Source organism: Nicotiana tomentosiformis, chromosome 1 (assembly GCF_000390325.3).
Source record: "Nicotiana tomentosiformis chromosome 1, ASM39032v3, whole genome shotgun sequence".
In the NCBI taxonomy this organism is placed as follows: domain Eukaryota; kingdom Viridiplantae; phylum Streptophyta; class Magnoliopsida; order Solanales; family Solanaceae; genus Nicotiana; species Nicotiana tomentosiformis.
Window position 1 is genome coordinate 143,290,396 of NC_090812.1, and position 23,011 is coordinate 143,313,406.

General features: G+C 38.8%; 1 protein-coding gene across 1 annotated transcript; it reads left to right on the forward strand.

Moving 5' to 3' along the window:
* Positions 1–1,536: 1,536 nt before the first annotated feature.
* Positions 1,537–4,857, forward strand: LOC104097642 (IQ domain-containing protein IQM2-like). The gene is made up of 9 exons (XM_009604242.4): positions 1,537–1,738; positions 2,321–2,747; positions 2,836–2,950; positions 3,041–3,106; positions 3,199–3,287; positions 3,372–3,462; positions 3,568–3,807; positions 3,908–4,009; positions 4,096–4,857. Exons 2-9 carry the CDS (start codon positions 2,365–2,367, stop codon positions 4,726–4,728), a joined length of 1,719 nt encoding a protein of 572 aa, XP_009602537.1. The 5' UTR covers positions 1,537–1,738; positions 2,321–2,364; the 3' UTR covers positions 4,729–4,857.
* The last annotated feature ends 18,154 nt before the right edge of the window (positions 4,858–23,011 follow it).

The following is a 23,011-nucleotide window of genomic DNA, read 5'->3' on the forward strand; positions in this document are numbered from 1 at the left end:
GGACATGGCGAGGCTTCAAATTTCCGAGGACATGGATCTTGATAGGAGGTTGTGGAGGTCAAGTATTAGGGTTGTATATTATGAGGTAGTTGAGTCTCTCTTACTTCGTACCTTTGTGAGGCTAGTCTGGTAGAGTTTTTGTCGATGTCAGCTAGTGGCAATGTTGTGTCTTACTACTCTTTTATTTTTCATAGTGCCGGGCCTATGTACTGTCTATCGCGTTTGCTTTGCATCTACTTTCTTATTTTCATGATGTTTTTCCTATGATTTCTATTGGTGATACTGATATTGTCTCATTTCCTCTTCTTGAGCCGAAGGTCTACCGGGGTAGGGGTAAGGTCTGCGTACATACTACTCTCACCAGACTCCACTAGTGGGATTTCACTGGTTTGTTATTGTTGTTGTTGTTGTATTGCTCTATAAAATCTTATCTAAGATCAACAATTTCTCAAGAAAGCTTAAATGAGTTGGCTATATTATCAATTGAATAAGAATAATTAGAGAAAATCGATTATAAAAAAGATTATTAACAACTTTGTATTTCAAAAAACTAGAAGAATAGACTTCAAATAAAAACATATGTTATAACTTTCTTTTAAAAATTTAGGTCTCATATTAAACTTTGGCTTTAAGCCCCGCACATCCTTGAGCCGTCCATGTGTGGGGCAAACGCGTTATTCATTTATTTAGGGATTTCATTGGTTTGTTGTTGTTGTTGTTGTTGTTGTATTGCTCTATAAAATCTTATCTAAGATCAACAATTTCTCAAGAAAAATTAAATGAGTTGGCTATATTATCAATTGAATAAGAATAATTAGAGAAAATCAATTATAAAAAAGATTATTAACAACTTTGTATTTCAAAAAACTAGAAGAATGAACTTCAAATAAAAACATATATTATAACTTTCTTTTAAAAATTTAGGCCTCATATTAAACTTTGGCTTTATGCTCCGCATATCCTTGTGCCGTCCATGTGTGGGGCAAACGCGTTATTCATTTATTTAGGGTAAAAAATCAATATTTTACCAAATACACCCAAAATGTCTTAAATGTAAAAGGAAAAAGGTTTTTTTCACTTTTAACCCGCACTAGAAACTATTTACATTTTATAGTCGAAAAAGTGTATAAAATATATATAATTTTTGTATATAACATACAGAATATATATGCATACGAAAATATATATTTTTCGGCTATTATTTTGAGAGTGACTATACAATGTCATTTTCCCAAAAGAAAAAACCAACTTGAAGAGAGAATTTGAAAAATCAAAATAAAAGTTAAAAGAGGAAAACTAAAGTGGTTAAGAAAAATGATTTTACTTTGAAAGAGTAAAAATGGTTACGAATTCCATTATACTTTGAAAGAGTAAAAATTGGTTCAAAAATTCCAATTTTATAGCGTCTTAAGCCCAAAGTCTATTCCACGTGCTTACCCCACTCGTCCAACTAACACAGCCCCTATGTGTGTGTTTGTGTATGTCTCTCTCTTTTTCAATTTCCTTTCTTCCTCTTCATTACTATATATATATAAATCAGCTCATAGCAATCAGTGTAAAGAACAACAACGTTATAACACAACAGGAATAGCTCAGAAAAAAGGAAATCTATTTCAGAAGAACAAAAGACAGCCAATTGATTTCTCTTGTCCCATATATATTAACCCACCATTACTCTGCTTTTGTGTATATTTTCTTCATCTCCATTTTCTTGATTCACTCAGCTTCTTGCATTGAGGTAAAAAAACTCTTTTTTCTTTTTTATTGATTCTCTGTATTGGTTTCTTATGAAAATAATGGTAGTAGTTCTTGAAATTCTGTTTTTTGACTAGTTGGATGCATGATCTGTGATTTGCAGACATATTCTTTTTGTAATGTGTGTGTGTGTATACATTATGATCATCGTCTGAAATGGGGTGTCTGAAGTTTTGTGTGTATATATATATATATATTCTGATCTAGTTTATGAGGTGTATAAGATGTTAAAAATTTTATTTTTGAAATTTGGTTCTTGTAGATTCTTTTTTGATATTTACCAATGGGTTATATAATGTCAAATAAGTATACGCTTTGTTTCTTCCTTTCTTGTTTGAAACATTCTCTGCTTTTTCTTGGAAATAACAGTATCTTTTTGACCAGTCCAAATTTTTGTAAAGTTCTTCTATTGTTTAATTATTACTAGTACAAGAGTTGGTTTCATAGTATAAAGGGTATTAGTACAGCTGCATAATATGGTATTCAAGTTTTACATTATGTGCTTACATTTGGCATTAGATCCAAATCTGAATTATTCAACTAAAAATATTTGTTCTTTTAACAGGATTTCAGGTCTAATAATCTGTTCAAGATCCATTCTGAAGTCGTATGGGGATATCGTTTTCGTGCCCATTTTCTTCTCATTGTGATTTGGAAAACAGTCTTGAATCTATTATTGTGAAGTCTATCAACTTTGGTGATAATGAACAGAAGACACTGTTACATTCCATTAGCTTCAAAAGCCAAGATTCTGAACCCATAGTAATGCAATCAGATGGTTCAGGAAATATGTTGATAGAAAAATCTGTCAGTTTTAAGACAAAGGAAAATGCAATGGACATGTTTAGCATGAACGAAGAAACTCCGAAATCGCCTTTGGTATATAGTAACAGCCCAAAACATGAGGCAGCTCTGAAATTGCAGAAAGTGTACAAGAGTTTTCGGACTAGACGAAAATTAGCAGATTGTGCCGTTCTTATTGAGCAAAGTTGGTATGTATTTTTCTCTAAGAAATTATTTCCTTTCAAAAGATTGTATTTGATTTCAGATTTTCCTGATACAATTTTCAATTTGTTTCAGGTGGAAGCTATTAGATTTTGCAGAACTTAAACATAGTTCTATTTCATTTTTTGATCTTGAGAAGCATGAGACTGCGATTTCGCGCTGGTCAAGAGCAAGAACAAGAGCTGCCAAGGTAAACTTTGATCACAACATTTTTGTATGTTATTCTTGAAACTTTCAATAGAATTTGTGGAATTACTAACTTCTTAACTTCTTCGTGCAGGTAGGCAAAGGCTTATCTAAGAATGGCAAAGCACAGAAACTTGCTTTACAACATTGGCTTGAAGCTGTAAGCAATTATCTATGCTACTTTGATTTTGTTATTTTGGTTAATTACGTATCATCTGGCGCTGACATATAGGTGGTGGTTGTGTTTAATAGATCGATCCAAGACATCGTTATGGACACAACTTGCATTTCTATTATGTTCAATGGTTGCATTCTCAAAGTAAAGAGCCCTTCTTCTACTGGTAAGTCTGGTCAAATTTATACATTTGTTATGATCATGAACATATAATTCTTCTCATTTGCTAATGATTTTTTCTATGAAGCAGGTTGGATATAGGAGAAGGCAAAGAAGTGAATCTTGTCGACAAATGCCCACGATGGAAACTTCAGCAGCAATGCATCAAGTACCTTGGTCCGGTATGTCTTTAGTCCTTCTATCAATCTTAAGTACTTTCTTGCATATTTAGATTACATGTTTCTGAGATTTTGAAGTTTTACTTACTATAATTGGTTTGACAACAGATGGAAAGAAAGGCTTATGAAGTTGTAGTGGAAGATGGGAAGCTTTTCTACAAGGAAACTGGGAAGGTACTTGACACAACTGGTGAACCAAAAGGTGCTAAGTGGATATTTGTCCTTGGCACATCTAAAAACTTATATGTTGGAAAGAAAAAGAAAGGATCATTTCAGCATTCCAGTTTCTTGTCCGGGGGCGCCACATTAGCTGCTGGAAGGATAGTTGCGGAACAAGGAGAATTAAAGGTATAGTCACTAGAAACCTTTTCTTTCAAAATAAACGTAGCAACTTATCGATGAACATCCTCTCGATTCTAAATCTTATATTGTTTGGTGTTTTCAACAGGCTGTTTGGCCTCATAGTGGACATTATCGACCTACTCCAGAAAACTTTCAAGACTTCATTTCGTTTCTTAGGGAGAACGACGTTGACCTAAGTGATGTTAAGGTACAGAATTTTGCACTTCAAGATTGAGTCATGATTTTCTGTTACATTTTAAGTTCCAATGCTGAATAGTATATCATATTATGCAGCTTGATTCTGTTGATGATGAAGATGATTCTATTGGCAAGAAGAATGGCGTATACTTCAGAGATAACTCTTCTGATGACGAAATAGCTCAAAAAGATGATCCAGAGATTACATTAGAAGTCTCAACTTCAGAGAAAAATGAGTTGAAAGAACACGCGACGATGCCTGCTGCTTCACCACTTAACAAGTTAAGACCATCTCATAGCTTCAGTGACAAATTGCCTAATCTAAAAATACCAAGCCACGACGATTTACTAGAGAGATTAAAGAATGAAAATGAAACCGTTAAACTAGAATCACCAACAGATGGATATGAATCAGCTAGAGAGTTATTTGCTTCTGAACAAGACAGTAAAGAAGAGACAATTCCACAAGAATGTATACTCCAGAGGATAAATTCACATAAAGAAATGAAGTCATTTCAATTAGGAAAGCAACTGTCTTGTAAATGGAGTACTGGAGCTGGACCTCGAATCGGATGCTTGAGAGATTACCCTTCACAGCTACAATCTCATGCATTAGAAGAAGTGAACTTATCCCCTAGAAGTGCTCGTCGTCTCAATTTTTATTCGAGGTCATCAACCCCAACGAGCTTTAGCAGAGAAACAAGAGCCTTTTCTGCATTCGCCTCATGACTCAAGAAGACATTCCTCTCCATTTTGTAAAGGACTCTAAATTCAGTCGTGGAACCTCATAGTAATGACATAGGATTAGATATCATTTATTCATTTATTGTGAATAGTAAAGACATAGGAATTCTTTCACATTCTTTCTAGGAATTCTTTGACAGTTCTTTTTTTTTGTCAATTCAAATTTGTATACATTTCTTGTTCTTATTATCAGAAAGCAGGATTATCATTGTAGAACTTTGCGAGTTCCTATATGTTGTAGTTGGAAAAAAAGAAATGAGAAACAAAAAGAAGAAATTTTTTCTTTCATCAAAGTTCCCTTTCAATTAAACATTTGATCTTTGAGAAGATGATATCGAGATGTATTCTGGCAATGTTGACAGAAAAGAAACAAAGGGGACATTCATTCAATACCCCTGGTTTTGTATTGACTATGACATTGACTTATAGTCTACTTGCTTAGTTATTAGCCTTTTTTTTATAGTCAAATACTTTGTAAAGTGTTTCAGTTGATCAATTATAGTGTGTTAATTCTTTTATGTATTCCCACCTCTGCTTCCCTCTTTTATGCTGTGTAATCATTAGTAAAATAGAGCTATTGATGTTGGAAACTTCCTTTTTTTTAATGTCAATCTTGAATAACTCATAGACAATATAGTATTCAGATTTCCCATAAATTGCTCCTGCATTCTTACCAAAAAACAAATTCCAAAAAATAATGCCAAACACTTGTACATACTCTCATTACTTATGAATGAGTCCCTATAATATAACTTTAGATAAGAAGTTGAAAAATTATTATTTGTATTTTGATGATTCTTTTCGAGTCTTTTATATATAATTATTCCATCGGCGAATTTCAGCTATTATCATTGATCGATGCTCCACTAGCTAATTAGGTGGGGGAAAAAAGTTAGAAAATGACATTGTATAGCCGCTCTCAAAATAATAACCGGAAAAATGTATATTTTTTGTATATGTATACATTCTGTATGTTATATACAAAAAAATATATAAATTTTATACACTTTTTCGGCTACTAAATATAAATAGTTTCTGACGCGGGCTAAAAGTGAAAAAAGCCCAAAACAATATACAAATTCATATGCGAGTAATGGAAGCTGCGAGTGGCTAATTAAAACCACGTTTAAGAGAACCTAGTATTAGGTTTTTTTACAATCACCTGGTACATCTAGACATTATACGTAGTCTGAACAAGACTGATGCAAATGCATAACTACTTAATTAGTGGCTAATTAAAACCACGTTTAAGAGAACCTAGTATTAGGTTTTTTTACAATCACCTGGTACATCTAGACATTATACGTAGTCTGAACAAGACTGATGCAAATGCATAACTACTTAATTAGAACTAATGAATTATTTAAATACTCAATCATTGTAACGTACTTCTAACTTCAGGACGGATATAGGATTTGATAACTGCGGGTATCATTATTTCTGAAATATAATTGGTGCATATTGGTTCCCAACATGTAAGACACATTGGTTGTCACATGTTAACCTCTATACATCAAGATGCACAGAACTAAGAATACTTTATATTAGTCCTCAAAACAGTGGATGATGTTGGTTTTGAGCTAAAAAGGAACTTTTGGTGGGTGAACGTTGAGACATCAAAAGAAGAGGTCATGTATGAGTCCTGAGAACGAAGAATTTCTTGATAATGAGCGTTTCACTCCCTTATTAAAGGTGATTTGACCACCCTTAACAGAAAAATTATATTGGGTATATAGGTTAAATATTCGATTTTAAAAGTATATAATACATATTGAACATCTTTTGTCGTGATTTTTTTTTTTACTTCTTTTAAATTTGAACATCCTTAGAAAAATTATTGGTTCCGCTACTGCTTAGTGGGCGTACCCAGCAAATCGGGATTAGTCTAATTACTGAACGAATAATTAAAAAGAAAAAAGAAGAAGGGAACGTGGTCTAAAAGATTTATGACAATATGATGGGCTTATGTTGGATTAAGATTTGCATTATTTCTAAAGCCAATTGTTAATGTCTTCAAGATACAAAACAAGGGATAGTTGAAAGTACAGACAATACCTTAAAAAAAGGAAAAGAATATTTTCTGCAAAATATGTAATTATCAAACTCAATGTTTGTTGGTTAAGTTCATGAATTAGTCAATAATTATGGAATTTTAGCAACACTTTTTAAATGCATTCCTAACAAAAGGCTGCAGACTTTAATTTGCTATGACAAACTTGCCTTAATTTGAGCGCAAAAGCTTTATGTCGCATGATTGATCAACACTTGTTGGGGTCGTTTTGTTTTCACTTATGGGGATTAGAAAGTAACTTTAATATAAAATTCAGTATTATTTTATATCTGTGTTTTGTTGACATTTTATTTTCAGTATAAGCAATACATACATGACTTTATACAAACAATTCCAATATTATTTAATAACATATTTAATTTATGATAATTTATACTATCTTTCCTAGACCTCATTTGTAAAAATACATTAAATATATTATTGTTATTGTTGTTATACATGCCTGCGCCTACGGAGATAAAACATCTAAAGAACAAAATAACCTTGATTTCAACTTTTTAGTACTTCAAAAGCAAAGGTGAAATTGTAAACATTGACATCACACGTTGCGTATCTATTTTTAATACAAAATATTCACTGATTCACACACAAAAAAAATTATACTCCATATGTAATAATTAACACGATGATTATTAGTATGTGTACTATTTTAATATAATTCATGTATAACCTTGTTCGTGAACCTAAAAATCTTTTAACATATTAAATAATTGTTGCGTCATTTATGGGTATTAAGCTATCTTTGCTTTCGGCCCAAACAAAAAAGATTAGCTTCTTTTTGTCCGAAGAAAAAAATTGGATATTGTGATTCTTCATTGAGTTGCTTTTTTTTTTTTTTTTCTTTTTAATTTTAATAAACGAGTTGCTTTTGCTGGCTTTATAACATCTTATTTTCTAAAACTATCTTATATTATGCCATTCAACTACCGTTCATTTTAATTTTCTAAACCATTTTATAAAACCGCTTTGACATTTTTTTCTGTTTCTTAATTTTATTTTCTAAAACCGCTTTGACTTTTCTTCTCTTTCTCTTTTTGGTTGTCCTTTTTTTTAAAACATAAATGTTGATGTTGTCGTTCTTGATTTGGTAATTTCGAACATATCATTGTTTTCTTACTCTAATTCCAAACCCCATCTTTTTTATATTTGAAGATTTCGCAAAGCCAAATCAAGTAAATAAATAGATTCTAGCACTGTCTATAGCTCATGTAATACTTTTTTAGATATTGTATACATAAGTTAAATATTTTTTATATATAAAAAAGGTAGCTCGATGTACGAAACCTTATGTGTTTACGCAATTCAGGAAAGGTTGCACCCCAAAAGAACTTGATATCGGTAGCTTGCCTTAGGTAAGATTTCATAGTTTGAACTCGTGGCTTATAATCAGATGAAGAGATCTTTACTGTTACTCGAAAGCTTCTTTTTTAAACATATTTTATATGTCTTTACCCTTAAATCGGATAACAATTAAATTTATACGCGATTTTAAGGATATGTGATTTAATTCAACACAAATAATCAAGAATATTAGATAAGCGAAATAAACAATCAAACCAGTTGTAGTGTTATAGCCTAGCCCAAACCTAGGTTGAACAATGACCTCGCCCTCGATTGGACCCTCGGCTCGAACCCAGTTATTAATGAAGAACAGAACAATTAAATAAGGACTTTAGTTGTAGCTAGAAAGCAAAAAAAAAACTTGAATCTCTTTGATTTGCGTGTTACCATGTCCGTTACAAAAGAAAAACTTCTCTTTTATATAGAAGGAGAGTTTCAACCTTAGTATATGTCTAAAAAAGATAAAAATCTTATTTTCTCTTTAATTATTAATCCGTAACCGACATCGAGCGAGATCTGCGCCGTGATATCCGGTTAGATACGAATATCACGGCCATCTATTTGTTGTGTATAACCGTTTCCTGTGTTTCCCAAGGTCTTAGAACTCGTTCTGGGTCTGGGGCGCGTTGCTTTATCATGTCCGATAATGAACACAGCTTTCGCCTTTCATAGATCTCGATACGAAGGACTCCCAGCCCCGATTTCATTCTCGTACGTCCATGACCTTCTTCCGTTTTCTTCATCGGGAAATCGGGGTATGCATTACCCCCGATTTTACCCGTATACAGATAGTCCCCTCGTTTTCCAGAGAGTAGGTTTACCGAAATGATGGGGAATGATAGATGAAACCTGGTTTCTTCCTTCGTACGTTACAACTGAGATGGCGGGTAAATCGAAACGTCCCATCAGTTGCGTCATTCTTACTTCGGAACACGTGTCAATCACCGACTGGCTGCCTTCGAATGCGAAACGCCGCGCATTGATTGTTTTACCCCTATAAAAGGTTCAACCTTTTTCACTTCTTCTACTTTCCGATTCTAGATTTTACCCTCGAATTCTCTAATGGCGTTTAACTTCTCCAAATCTTTATACATTGTTATTTGAGCCTTCATAACTTCATCTTCAATCCTCATACATTTTCTTTGAACCTTCAACCCATACCTTCATACCTTCATACCATCTTCAAATCTTCATATTTTTTGTCAAACCTTTATACTCTTATTCATATTTCCCATATTACAATGGCAAAAACCTCCAAGTCAGTGCCTCAGCAGGCTGCTCCTTCATCTTCCCACTCGGCCACAGATGCCAAGGTGGCCGTTCCCGAAATGGCTCAGAAGTCCCCCATGAAGAGCTTCATACCCGGGGGCTCTATCGGGAACGACTTCAATGTCGAGAAGGCCTCTAGTCAACAAGACCGAGGCGAGGGAGCATGGAGATACATATGCTCTGTCACTGAAGAAACCTTACCCATAGTCCGAGCGGACTGTAAATGAGAGGGTAAGGACGTGGTCGTCCCCGGGCTCAATGACGACATCACTACTCATGTGAAGGGGTATTTAAGTGTTTACACTTACCCCTTCACGCTCGCCCTGTTGGACCCCATAGTTCTTGCTTTCTACAAAAGGTATGAGGTGTGCCTTGGAAAAATCCACTCGTGCTTCTGGAAGATCGTGATCCTCATACGCCATTTTGTAATCAATACCGAATCCCCTCGGTTCACCCTTGACCATCGACTCCACCTATACAGTCCCCGAATTTTCCGAGGGGGCTGATCAAGCTTGTTCGCCGAGCAAGCAAGGCTCCTTTTTTGAGCATTGATGAGGACCGAGGCTAGCAGGGGAGGTTCGTTCGGGTGAAAACTGAAGACCTGATCCCTCTCGAGTTTTTTCAGTTCCCTGAGAAGTGGAACGTATCTCGTAAATATTGTATTTCTAGAGTATTCACTTATCTTTATTCCTTCTCTCATTACCCGTGTTTGTTCTCGTGCAGCTGTTGCCCAAGTCCCTAATGCAATTCCCCGATTCAAGGAGTGGATCAAGGGGATCTGCAAGCAGATGCCGTACTCTGAGCGCACATGGAGAAAGCTCTCTAAGGGAAAATGGGAGGCCCGATCCCATAGTGAGGTTCTTTCCTGAGTAATCACTTCCATGTTTTTAGCTTACACAATGCTAACTTTTTCTCCTTTCTCACATGTTTGCCTAAGATCACTGAACTTAGGACATTAGATGAGGATGAGGATCCTTTCTCACTCGTTGAACCCTTCATTTCGGGGCAGCCCGGGGTTGCCGCGAAGGAGGAGGAGAAGAAGAAGAAAAAAGAAGAAGAAGAAGAAGAAGAAAAGAAAGTCATCGGCTTCCGCGGACACCGAGGCGAAGAAGAAGAAGGTGACCATCCGGTCTGGAAGCCCAAAAAGAATACCAAGTTCAGGGTACCAGAACCCGATTCTCTCTATCGGCTCAGAGACGAGGCCGAAGACGACAACCTTTTTATTTCTCATGGGTCGACCCTTAATGAGGGGGAGCAAGCAACAACCGAGAAAGAGGACCATGAGGTCAATCGCCCTCTAACTCGGGAACCAGAGGGAGAGACAGAGGTTGCGGCCCCCCAGGAAGCCACTCCTGTCCTGAAGGAGACAACCGGTGTCATTGACATCGTGAAGACACCCTCCTATACTGAGTCCATGGTCGAAGAGGCCCAAGAGGGCAAAGAGAAGTTAAGCAAGGTAGTGCAGGGCCAAGACGACGCCATTAACACGTTCTTTGATGGCATGGATATGGCCGCATTAGAGGAGTTTTCCGGGTTTGGTCACCTGGAGGTCCCGAAGAAGTATGAGTCATCGGGAGCAGGCGGGCCAAGTTTGAGCCCAAGGCTAGTGAAGCAATTCTATGCTCTGAGCGTGGACCCTGAGCGCAAGAGAACATGTCGTTCTTACAATCCACAAGGATGCCCGGGTCCTATATGCTCTGATGTGCGTAGCCAAATACCTTTGATTTCTGGTGACCGAGGAGGACCGGGCAAAGATGAACAAGGTGGGAATGTTGAGCCTCTTCAACGAGGCGCAACAGGCACTGAACCGGGTAAGGCGCCAGCCCTTTGTAACCCTTTGTGAATCTCACTTTGGTTTTTGATGTCCTCTACTAACTTCATTATTTTTTAGGCTTTAGTGTTGCATTATGAAATCTTCCTCTGGCACCGCTTGGAGATTAGCCAGCTCGAGTTTGAGTTCAAAGAGCAGGTCCGGAAGAAGGACATGTACATGACTCTTAGTGAGCAGCAGGACGAGGCCCTCAAAGACCTCCCTATTCTCCAAGCCGAGCTGGAAAAATCTTAGAAGGAGGACTCAACCCTGAAGCGGGAACATGCCGACCTTGTTGAGAAGGTAAAGATCTTTGAGGCTAAAAACGAGAAGCTAGTCGTGGTGACTAACAACACAACTTCACAGGTCCAAGAGAAGATAGACTTGATCGACCAACTTCGGGTTGAGATGGATGAGGTCAAGGCCACGACTGAAGTGTGGAAGGGCAGGATGGACCTGCTGGCTTCGAAGAAAGAAGCTGCAAGGGTAGAACTGGCATTGGTCGAGAACCAACTTCGGGTGGTGAAGGACAAAGCCGATAAGTTGTCCCAGCTTAGTGATGATCTCCGGGCATAGCTGAGCTCGTCCGTCACGAAACGGGATGATCTCGGACAAGAATATACCACACTGAGGTCCAAATTAGATGCAACCTCTGTCGATGCCGAGGAAATTGTGGCCCAGTATAAGGCCGATGTGGAGGTACCCGAGACCCGCTTAAAGATGAAGATTGAGTACATAAAGCGGCTATCCCGGAGAGAGACCCTCAAAGAGATCCATGCCCGAGGTTTTGACCTATCGGCCGAGATTGAATAAACTATGAGGCTCTAGGCCGAGGCAAAAGAGCTCTACGAGCCTGAGGGCCCCGAAGGCTCTGATGGTTCCGACGACGAGTCGGGCCTCAGTGAAAACCAGGCGTAGATACCTTAGTATTTTCTAGTTTTTCCTTATGTATTTTTTTTTGTTTATGTTAAGGTCGTTCTATTGGGACTTTGTAAATATATTTTGGAGTATATAAAATTTTCCGCTTTCTGGCAATATCGTGTCTTTACTTTTTGAGCATCTACTTGCAATTTCTATTTGCGTATTGTTTTTTATGCCTTAGCATAAAATCAGATGTAGTTCTGGAGCATCTATTTTTTGGAGGTTCAAACGAAGCCCGACTTCGATAACTTTGGTTTACTTGTAGTTTCGAACCCTCGGTGAGACTGAAGGTTTTTAAGATGCTTAAGTGTTTTTAAACGATGTTTTTTGCAGAGGGTAACCTTTTAGTAGGTTTCAAATTTTCGTAAGGGCCTTACTTTCTGGTTACAGACATCGGACGTCTCGGAGCCGTATTTAGGGTGGACGTAGCCTTTTATATTCGGCTACCGCCTAGTGGGTTTGGTGCCTTTGGGATTCGGTAGCTCCGGTCGTTCGAATTTTCATCGGGCGACAGTCCCCGAGTAGGGGTAGCCCGTAGGCTTGATAGTCCGAGAGCAGGGGTAGCCCGTGGGCTTTAGGATCCAGGATCGAAGAAGCAAAATGTGCAGTAATAAAGTGTAAGGGAAGTAGAAATTTCTTTCATTGCTTAGTATGCAAGGTACATGATCGAAGGCGCATAACAACTTGTGTCATGGCTAGAGTGGACTATGTGGGCACGATTCATACGACTGTTTGGCCCTTACAACGAATCCTAACCACCAAGCCTTAGCTTTTAGCACATAAAATTTTCTTTTTTCCCTTGCTAAAGATCTTAATTCGAAGGTAATGGCCCCCAGTATTCGAGGTCGAACTTGTGAGGGCTCGGATACTGTTGACCTAAAGTAAACGATCATTGATTCCAGTTTGAAACCGGTCTTCTAATCTAAGGTAGCATGTTTTACTGTTGCCTCGTTAAAAACCTTGCCGAAAAACCCACTTCGGGATAAAACTGGTTCAAGGAAAAAAGAGTGCAACACGTGCTTTCAGACCTAATAGCCACATCCGTCCTTGGCTGATTACCTGCATACGTTAGTCTAATATATAACATGATTAAAAAGTAATTGAGTTCTTACCTTAGCAGTAGTACCGCTTTAAGTGTGTCACGTTCCAGTTGTTTGGTAGTTGTATGTCATTTCCCGCTTCCAGTTTATATGAGCCTTTGACGGTTATTCCGACAACTCGATATGGTCCTTCCTAATTCGGGACCATTTTTCCCTTGTTCAGGTTCCTGGTATGTAGTGTTACCTTTCTCAACACCAAGTCCTCGACTTAAAAGTGTCAGAAGCTAGCTCTTCGATTGTAATACATTTCTATTCGCTGCTTCTAGGCTGCCAACCGGACCACGGTGACCTCCCGCCTTTCATCCAATAGTTCCATGCTCATGATCATGGCCTTGCTGTTTGGCTCTTCGATCGCATCCTGGAATCTGAGGCTCGGTTCTCCCACATCGACTGGTATTAAGGCTCCGGCTCCGTAGACCAAAGAAAATGTGGTGGCCTCGATGCTCGATTTCAAAGTTGTACGATATGCCCACAGGACTTCGGGAAAGATCTCATTCCATTTCCCTTTTGAACCGGCCTACCTCTTTTTCTGGTTTTGATGTATAGTCTTGTTCGTTGATTCTTCCAGCCCGTTCCCACTAGGATGATAAGGCGTCGATAGTATCTTCTTGATCGTGTGATCTTCGAAAAACTTACTAACCTTACTGCCAACGAATTGTTTTTTTTGTTGTCCCAAACAAACTCGGCTGGTATCCCAAATCATCATATTATATTGTCCCAGATGAAGTCAATGACTTCTTTTCCTCGGACCTTTTTCAAACGCTTGGGCCTCAACCCATTTGGAAAAATAATCGGTCATGAATAGTATGAATTGAGATTTACCGAGTGACCATGTCAAGGGACCGACGATGTCCATTCCCCCACTTCATAAATGGCCACGGGGACAGGACTGAGTGGAGCATTTCTTCCGATTGATAGATCATCGGGGCGTGTCTTTGGAACTCGTCGCATTTCCATATGATGTCCTTTGAATTTTTATCCATTTCGTTCCAGTAGTAGTCGACTCTAATCAGTTTTCGAAGCAAGGATTCTTCCCTTGAATGGTTCCCACAAATGCCTTCGTGAACTTCTCTAATGTCGTATTCGGTCTCTCCTGGTCCTAAGCATCTGGCTAGTGGGCCAAAGAAGCTCATCCTGAACAATTCCCCTTCAACCAAGCTAAATCTGGCAGCTTTGATGCGCAGGCTCTCTATTCTTTGGTATCTGAAGGCAATTTTCCTGTGTTCAAGTAGTCTGTGTATTTGTTTCTCTAATCCCAAGTTAAACTCGTTGAGTTCGCTTCGGCGTGACCTTCTTCTATCACCTAGTTCATTAGTTGAACTACTGCTCCCGAACTGAACTCATCATAATCGACCGACGACCCCAAGTTAGCCAGTGCATCGGCCTCACTGTTTTGATCTCGGGGTACATGGTGCAGGGTCCATTCCTTGAATTGATGTAGGGTTACCTGTAATTTGTCCAAGTACCTTTGCATTCGTTCCTCTTTTACGTCAAATGTTCCGTTAACTTGATTTACCACGGGGAGGGAGTCGTACTTAGCTTTGATCACATCGGCCCCAAGGCTTTTAGCCAATTCTTGACATGCAATCATTTCCTCATACTCGGCCTCGTTGTTAGTCAATTTCACAGTTCTAATTGATTGCCTAATTACATTTCCTGTGGGGGGATTTAATACGATACCAAGCCCGAACCCATTCACGTTCAAGGCACCGTCCGTGAAAAGGGTCCATATTCTTGAAGTGGTCCCCGAGGTTAACAACAATTCCCTTTCGACTTCGGGTATTAAGGTCGGCGAAAAGTCGGCCACAAAGTCTGCCAAAATATGAGATTTTATGGTGGTTCGGGGTCGATACTCGATATCGTACCCACTAATTTCCACGCCCCATTTGGCCAACTGGCCCAAGAGCACGGGCTTGTGCATGATATTCCTTAGCGGGTAATATGGGGTGGCACTAAAAGTACGACTTTAGCTTCCTAGAGGCGCTTAGCAAAGCGAGCGACAATTTTTTCAGGTGAGGATACCTTGATTCGGCCTCGCCTAGGTTTCTACTGACATAGTAAATAGGAAATTGCATACCTTCTTCCTCCCGTACTAAGACTCCACTTACCGCCACCTCGGAAACCTCCGACTAAAGGTATAATTGTTTGTCTGCCTTCGGAGAGTGCAATAAGGGGGGACTCGATAGGTACTGTTTGAGTTCCTCTAAAACTTGCTTTCATTCTGGGGTGCAGGAAAAGTTCTTCTTCTTATTTAATAGTGAGAAGAATCGATAGATCTCGTCCGAGGACCCGGAGATGAACCGGTCCAAGGCGGCTATACACCCGGTTAGTCTTTGAACGGCCTTGACGTTATCCTCCACGGTGATATGCTCTATGGCCTTGATTTTTTTGGGGTTAATTTTGATCCCTCGATTGGATACCATGAACCCGGGAATTTTTCCGATCCGACCCCTAATGCGCATTTCTCCGTGTTTAGCTTCATATTGTATTTCTTCAGTATGTCGAAGGCCTCCTGCAAATGGTTCTATGCTCGCAGGGACTTGACCAACATATCGTCAATATAAACGTTCATTAATTTTCCTATCTGTTCTTCGAACATCCAGTTTACTAGGCGTTGATAGGTGGCACCCGCATTTTTTAATCAAAATGGCATTACATTATAACAGTAGGTGCCAAATTTAGTTATTAAATAAGTCTTTTCTTGATTGTCCGGGTCTATCCAAATTTGGTTGTACCCGGAATAGGCATCGAGAAAGCTGAGTATCTCATTCCCAGCCATCGTATCGATCATCCGATCAATGATAGGCAAATGGAAAAAAAATCCTTAGGGCATGCTTTGTTTAGATCTTTGTAATCTACACACATTTTTAGCTTATTCCCTTTTTAGGCACTACCACTACGTTAGCTAACCTGTCTGGGTATTTAACTTCCCGGGTGGATCCTATTTTAAGAAGTTTGGATACCTCATCCTTGATGAATGCATGCTTGATCTCGGACTGTAGCCTCCTCTTCTACTTAACCGGATTGAACTTCAAGTCCAAACTCAGCTTATGAGTGGTTACCTCCAGTGGGCTCCCTGTCATGTAGATGGGACCAAGGAAACAATCTACGTTAGCTTTAAGAAAACCAATGAGTTTGTTCCTAAGCTCGGGGGTTAACCCCGTGCCCAGGTATACCTTTCTATCCAGTAGGTGTTCAATTAATATGACTTGCTCCAACTCTTCGAGTGCCGATTTGGTGGTGTCGGTGTCATCAGGAGCTATGAACGATCTCGGGACTCCGTAATCATCCTCCTCGTCTACTTCTCGTTCCTACGGTTCGTTCGAGATCGGTATCAGTGATTGTTATTTAATTTCTTCCTTTCTGGTCGGCTCTACATTCCTTAATGTCGAAATCGCGAGCACCGAGATTACCTCGTCGGCTGAGAACATCTCCTTTGTGGCCGACTGCTCTCCGTGTACTGTCTTGACTCCTCCTGATGTAGGGAATTTCAATGCCTGGTGCAAGGTCGAGGGTACCGCCCTCATATTGTAAACCTACGACATTCTGAATAGAGCGTTATACCTTATGTCCCTTCGATCACGTAGAACTTTGTCTATTGGATCGTACCAGTGGTGTTTACTGGTAGGGTTATCTTCCCTTTAGTGGTTTCGTATGCCATGTTAAAATCGTTCAACACCTGGACCGCTGGCACTATTTGGTCCTGTAACATCAATTGCTCTACGACCCTTGATCTAATAATGTTGGACAAGCTACCTGGATCAATCAACACACGTTTAAATCGAGATTTATTGACAAGTATGGATATTACCAGTGCATCATTGTGAGGTTGTACGATGCCCTCGGCATCCTCGTCACTGAACGAAATGGTTCCCTCTGGGACATAATCTCGGGTGCGTGTTTCCCTTGTGATAGATTCCTTAGAGCGCTTTATCATTGGTCCTTGGGGGCATCGACCCCTTCGATGATCATATTGATGACGTGTTGAGGCTCCTCTTGTTCAACCTGTTTGTTGGTGTCCCTATTCCTGAAGTGGTTTTTGGCTCGATCACTCAGAAATTCTCAGAGGTGCCCATTTTTGAATAACCGGGCAACCTCTTCTCTCAATTGTCGGAAATCCTCGGTCTTATGACCATGAGTGCCATGATACTTACATATTAAGTTAGGATCTCTTTGGGTAGGGTCAAACTGCAATGGTTGAGGCCATTTGGTCTCTTTGATACACCTGATGGCTGACACGATGTTGGCAGCATCAATGTTGAAATTATACTCTGATAATCTCGATGTTCCCTATTCCCGAGCGGCCTCTCGAAACCATTTTTGTTCATGAAACCCCGGTTATTGGGCCCTCAATTGCCTCTCTTTTCGTTCCTTGTGGGGTGACGCCCAGACCCATTTCCCTTTTGGTATGCGCTGTATGGTTGGTACCGGTACCAGGCCGGTTCTTGGCTCATGATCAACAACTCTCTTAGACTTATCGTCAGCCCTGATAGGATAAACAGACCTAGTAGGAACTCCGAGTTGGTCGTCCTCGACCATGATCTTTAACTGGTACTTGTTGTGGACGTCGTTCCAGGTCACCGCCGGGTACTCTACCAAATTTTATTTTAGTTGTTGAGAGGCCAAGGAGATTCGGGGGTTAAGCCCCTGAGTGAATGCCTGAACGACCCAATTATCTGCAACCGGAGGCAGGTCCATCCGTTCCATCTGGAACCTTGATACGAAATCTCTGAGCATCTCGTTGTCTCTTTGTTTAACCTTGAAAAGGTCTGACTTTCTGGTCTCGGCCTTAATGACCTCGTCATGGGCTTTTACGAAAGCATCTGCAAGCATAGCAAATGAGTCAATGGAGTTTGGGGGTAAGTTGTGATACCATATCATTGCTCCTTTGGACAAAGTCTCCCAAAACTTCTTCAGTAACACTGACTCGATTTCATCGTCTTCCAAGTCGTCCCCCTTGATTGCGCATGTATAGGAGGTCACATGCTTGTTTGGATCTGTGGTTCTGTTATATTTAAGGATATCGGTCATACGAAACCTCTTTGGGATTGGCTTCTGTGCCGTGCTTGGAGGAAAAGGCTTTTGGATAAATTTCTTGTAATCCGACCCCTTCAATATCGGGGGTGCTCCCGGGATTTGATCGATCCTGGAATTGTATGTTTCCACCTTCTTGTCATTAGCCTCAATTTTCTTCTCACCTGACTCTACCCATTTCGTTAATGCTTCAAGCATTTTCATTATCTCGGGATCGACCCTGGGCTCGGCTTCTCCCCGTCTCTCGGTGATTTGTTTATTTTTTTGGGTGCTTTTCCGAGATTGTTCGGGCTCAACCCTGTTGGGGGCTTGGCTTCGATTATGCAACTGCGCTATTGCCGCCTATTGAGTCTATAACATTTTGAAGATTAGCCGTAGGCTCACTCCATTACCTTCGCCTTGGGGCGCTTCTCGAGCTGTTGGTCAGGGTCCCCCGCGAAATTTTCGGGATCAGTTGGCAAGTTGACGTCGATGGCCACCTGTGAGTTAGCATCGACCGAATAGGAAAATGGGACACCGTTGGGATCAGCAGGAGGCACCTCGTTGCTATGCACCAAATTATTAATTTTGCCATGATGGTCAGACTCAGTGTCAACGTTCAAGTGGGCAGATTGAGAATTTGACATTTTTTTAAGACTGTAAAGAACAAGCGTAAAATAAGGTGTGTTATGGAGATTCATAAAAATCACCACTATTATCCTTAACCCCACGGTGGGCGCCAAACTGTTTACCCTTAAATCGGTAACAATTAAATTTATACGCGATTTTAGGGATATGTGGTTTGATTCATCACAAATAATCAAGAATATTAGATAAACGAGTTAAAGACAAAATAACCGATCAAACTAGTTGTAGTGTTATAGCCTAGCCCGAACCTAGGTTGAATAGTGACCTCGTCCTCGATTGGACCCTTGACTCGAACCCAGTTATGAATGAAGAACAGAACAATTAAATAAGAACTTTAGGAGTAGCTAGAAAGTAGAAAAATAAATTTGAATTGCTTTGATTTGCGGGTTACCATGTCCGTTACAAAAGAAAACTTCCCTTTTATATAGTAGGAGAGTTTCATCCTTAGTATATGTCTAAAAAAAGTAAAAATCTTCTTTTCTCGTTAATTACTGATCTCTAACCGACATCGAGTGAGGTATGCGCCGTGATATCTGGTTAGGTACTAATATCACGGCCCTCTATCCATCGTGTGTAACTGTTTGCCATTTTTCGAGGTTTTAGAACTCGTTCTGAGACTGAGGCGCGTTGCTTTATCATGCCTGATGATGAACACATCGTTCACCTTTCATGGATTTCGATACGAAAATCTCGCAACCTCAATTTCAATCTCGTGCATCCATGACCTTCTTCCATTTTCTTCACCGGGAAATACCCGATTTAACCGTATACAATATGTTTCTACAAATTGGATATAATCTTGAAAATAGTTGTAAGCAATCATAATGAATTGTCGAAATACGACACTTGTTCGAGATGCAATTTCACAGCAACTTCCTCAAACGAGAACAAACATTAAATTGCGAAGTGTACTGTGACTTTAGATATCTTCCTTTATATCTGTTCGACTGTTCCAGCTCATTAGGTGTTGGAGTTCAACATTTGTTTCTTTTCACAGCTTTTTAATCTCTAATTGCAGATTGCATATCTAGGAACTACGAAGTTGCTTCCACAGGATCTAGGAAGATTACATTTGAACTAAAAATCAAATATCTTATGAATTTACTTCCAAAAAAAAACATGATATTAATACGTGATTGGATTCCGACATGATTAAATTGCGAACTACGGGAGGTTTAGGAGAGAGATTGAGGTGTGACGAAGCTTCAGGTTGGATTGAACCCTTGTTGATGTTTTTTTTTTAAATAAACGTGGTATTCGCGCTAGTTTGCACGCATTTTGACTATTTTACCAAGAATTTGTTATTCCTACCAAAACAAGTAAATTTGTTACTCCCTCCGGTCCATAATAAGTGGCCAATCTGACTTTTTATTTTGGTCCAAAATAAGTGTCTATTTATATAATCAAAAAAAAAATTAATTTGTTTTTTCAAAATTACCATTATGTACGTATCCCTAAAAAGTCTTTTACTCCTCACATTAACTATGCTGCAACATTTAATTAAGGGTAGTTTAGTCACACTAACTACTTTTGTCTAGAATTTTATATTTCCTTAATGGGTGTGCCCAAATTGGTCATTTGTTGTGGACCGGAGGGAGTATCTAATTTAAGGTATGTAACTATTAACCACTATTATTTATAAATACATAATATGGATCAGTTTTATGATTTTTAAAATATCCATATCTAGGAGCTGACTTAGATGGCTTTTTTATATATAGTGAAACCAGCAATCACTTGGGGAATTAAATTAGCCTTAGAATTTCTCTTAAGTAAAGATGAGTACTTACTACTTAACCCTAAATAAAAATTAAGTAGGTACAAAAAGAAAGTCAAAGGCATTCAAAACAACTGGCTTTCTTTTGCTTTTATATTTTATAGCTAATTTTCCTATGTTCATATCGTCGTTTTAGTTATTTATGGATTCATTTATTTTTCTCTAGTTGATTGATTTGCTTGTTTGGTGAAGAGAGTGATATAAAATACCTACATCTGGCACTTAGTTGACCAGACAAAAAGATTGCCTAATTAATGTATTTGATTAGCCTCGTTAAGAAGAGCTGGCACTGGTAGTTCAACCAACTACATCCCATATCTCGCAACTTTATTAGATTTGAAATTTTACGTATTTATGCTACGTTATGAACCTAATTAGAAATTATCATTATTAGAGAGGTTCTCATTTAATTACATATCCTATATATAATTATTAATTGTATACAGCATAATGTATTACGATCCGATCTTCCTATTTTAGGCTCCAATCTTCCATTCTCTCCCTCTTCTCTCCCCGAATTGGATTTTCTAAAATTTCTTTGGATTTCTTCTGTGTTTCATCTCCACAGATGAACGACAAACTATGCCAGATAAGGAAACAATAGAATTATTCAATTTTTTTATAATTAATCAACAAACTTAAGTCTGAACTGAATAACTGAGACTACTACGTGTCTTAAGAGATAGTGAGTTCCTTCAGAAAGATGCCACGCTTGTTCATGAGTTGCTTTGCTGAAGACTGAACTCTACAGAATCCATGTGAGGCTTCCTCAAATCTAAGAACCAGTACTAATATAAATGAAGTTTGAATGCTTGTACTTCTGTGATCCAATCTTGTACTTTAGATTAAAAATATTTCCGATTTTATAATAAACATAAAATTTATCGAAATGTTCCATTGACAACTGCTAAATTAAAGAGGCAAGGCCAGTGAAGAGAAAATTACTCTGCTTTTTTCATTGATATTATGTCCTATATATACAGAGAAATAAGGAGCAACCCTAAGTATCCTAAAAACTAGGTTAACTAATTACAGAATATTACTAATATCATATTTACAGAAAAAACAGCTTCGAGGCAAAGTGAGTGTGTCGCACCTGGCATAGCACTCAACCCGGGTGCTATCTTGGGTGCGAGGCACTGAGGATGACACTGAATTTGGGTGCTATTGGGTGCTAGGCACTAAGGATAGCACTCAAGATATATATACACACGCTAATACCCCTTAAATCGGTGCATGGAGATTCAGGAAGCCCAACTTGCGCATGAGATGATTATATTGCAACTTTCCCAAGGCATTCATAAAGATGTCTATCATGTGAATAAACAAAAGTGGTACAAATATGTATGTGAACAATCTCATCTCGAATGAAATTACAATAAACTTCAATATGTTTGGTTTGTTCATGAAAAACCGAATTCTTGGCTATGGACAATGCCGTCTGACTGTCACAATAAAGGCTAATGGAAGAAGTAGAAGAAACTCCCAAACTAGATAAAATTCCTCTCAACCATTTCAACTCGCATATAATCATTGCCATCGATTGATACTCTGCCTAAGTTGATGATCGAGACATAGTATGTTGCTTCTCTTAGTCTTCCAAGATATTGGAGAATTACCCAATGATATACACCAGTCGGTGAGACAGCGACGAGTTAATGGCAGCCCGCTTAGTCCGAATGTAACGATCTGACCGGTTAGTTTATGTATTTGAGCCTCGTTTCCCTATTTGATATTTTTTGTATCCTTGTTAATTATTTTGGGACTTGCGGGGATGGTTGTTTTGGTTCCGGGAAGATTTTGGAGTGAATTGAAACACTTAGTTCCTTTGTTGGAAGCTTTAATTGTAAGAGGTAACCAAGATTTGACTTTTGTGTCGATGACCTCGGATAAGTGATTTGATAATTACAGTAGGTTCGTATGGTGATTTTGGACTTAGGCGTATGTTCAGATTTAGATTTAGTGGTTCCTAGGATATTTTGGTTCTATTTGCCAAATGTTGGCAATTTAAAGGTTTCGAGAGTTCACAAGTTTGACTCAGAGTTGACTTTGATGAAATCGAGTTCAGAATATTGTTTTGGAAGTTGGATAGGTGGTTCGTCATTTGGGACTTGTGTGAAAAGTTTGGTTACAAGTCGGATTGGTTAGGCTTGAATCGAATGCTTAAGAGAAGCTCAACTTGTGTTTTGATCGTTGATTCTTGGTATTGATATTACTCGTGGTGTTTTGAGCATTCAGACAAGTTTGGATAAGATATTGGGACTTGTTGGTATGATTGAATAGGGTCCCGAGGGCTCGAGTGTGTTTCGTGGTGGTTT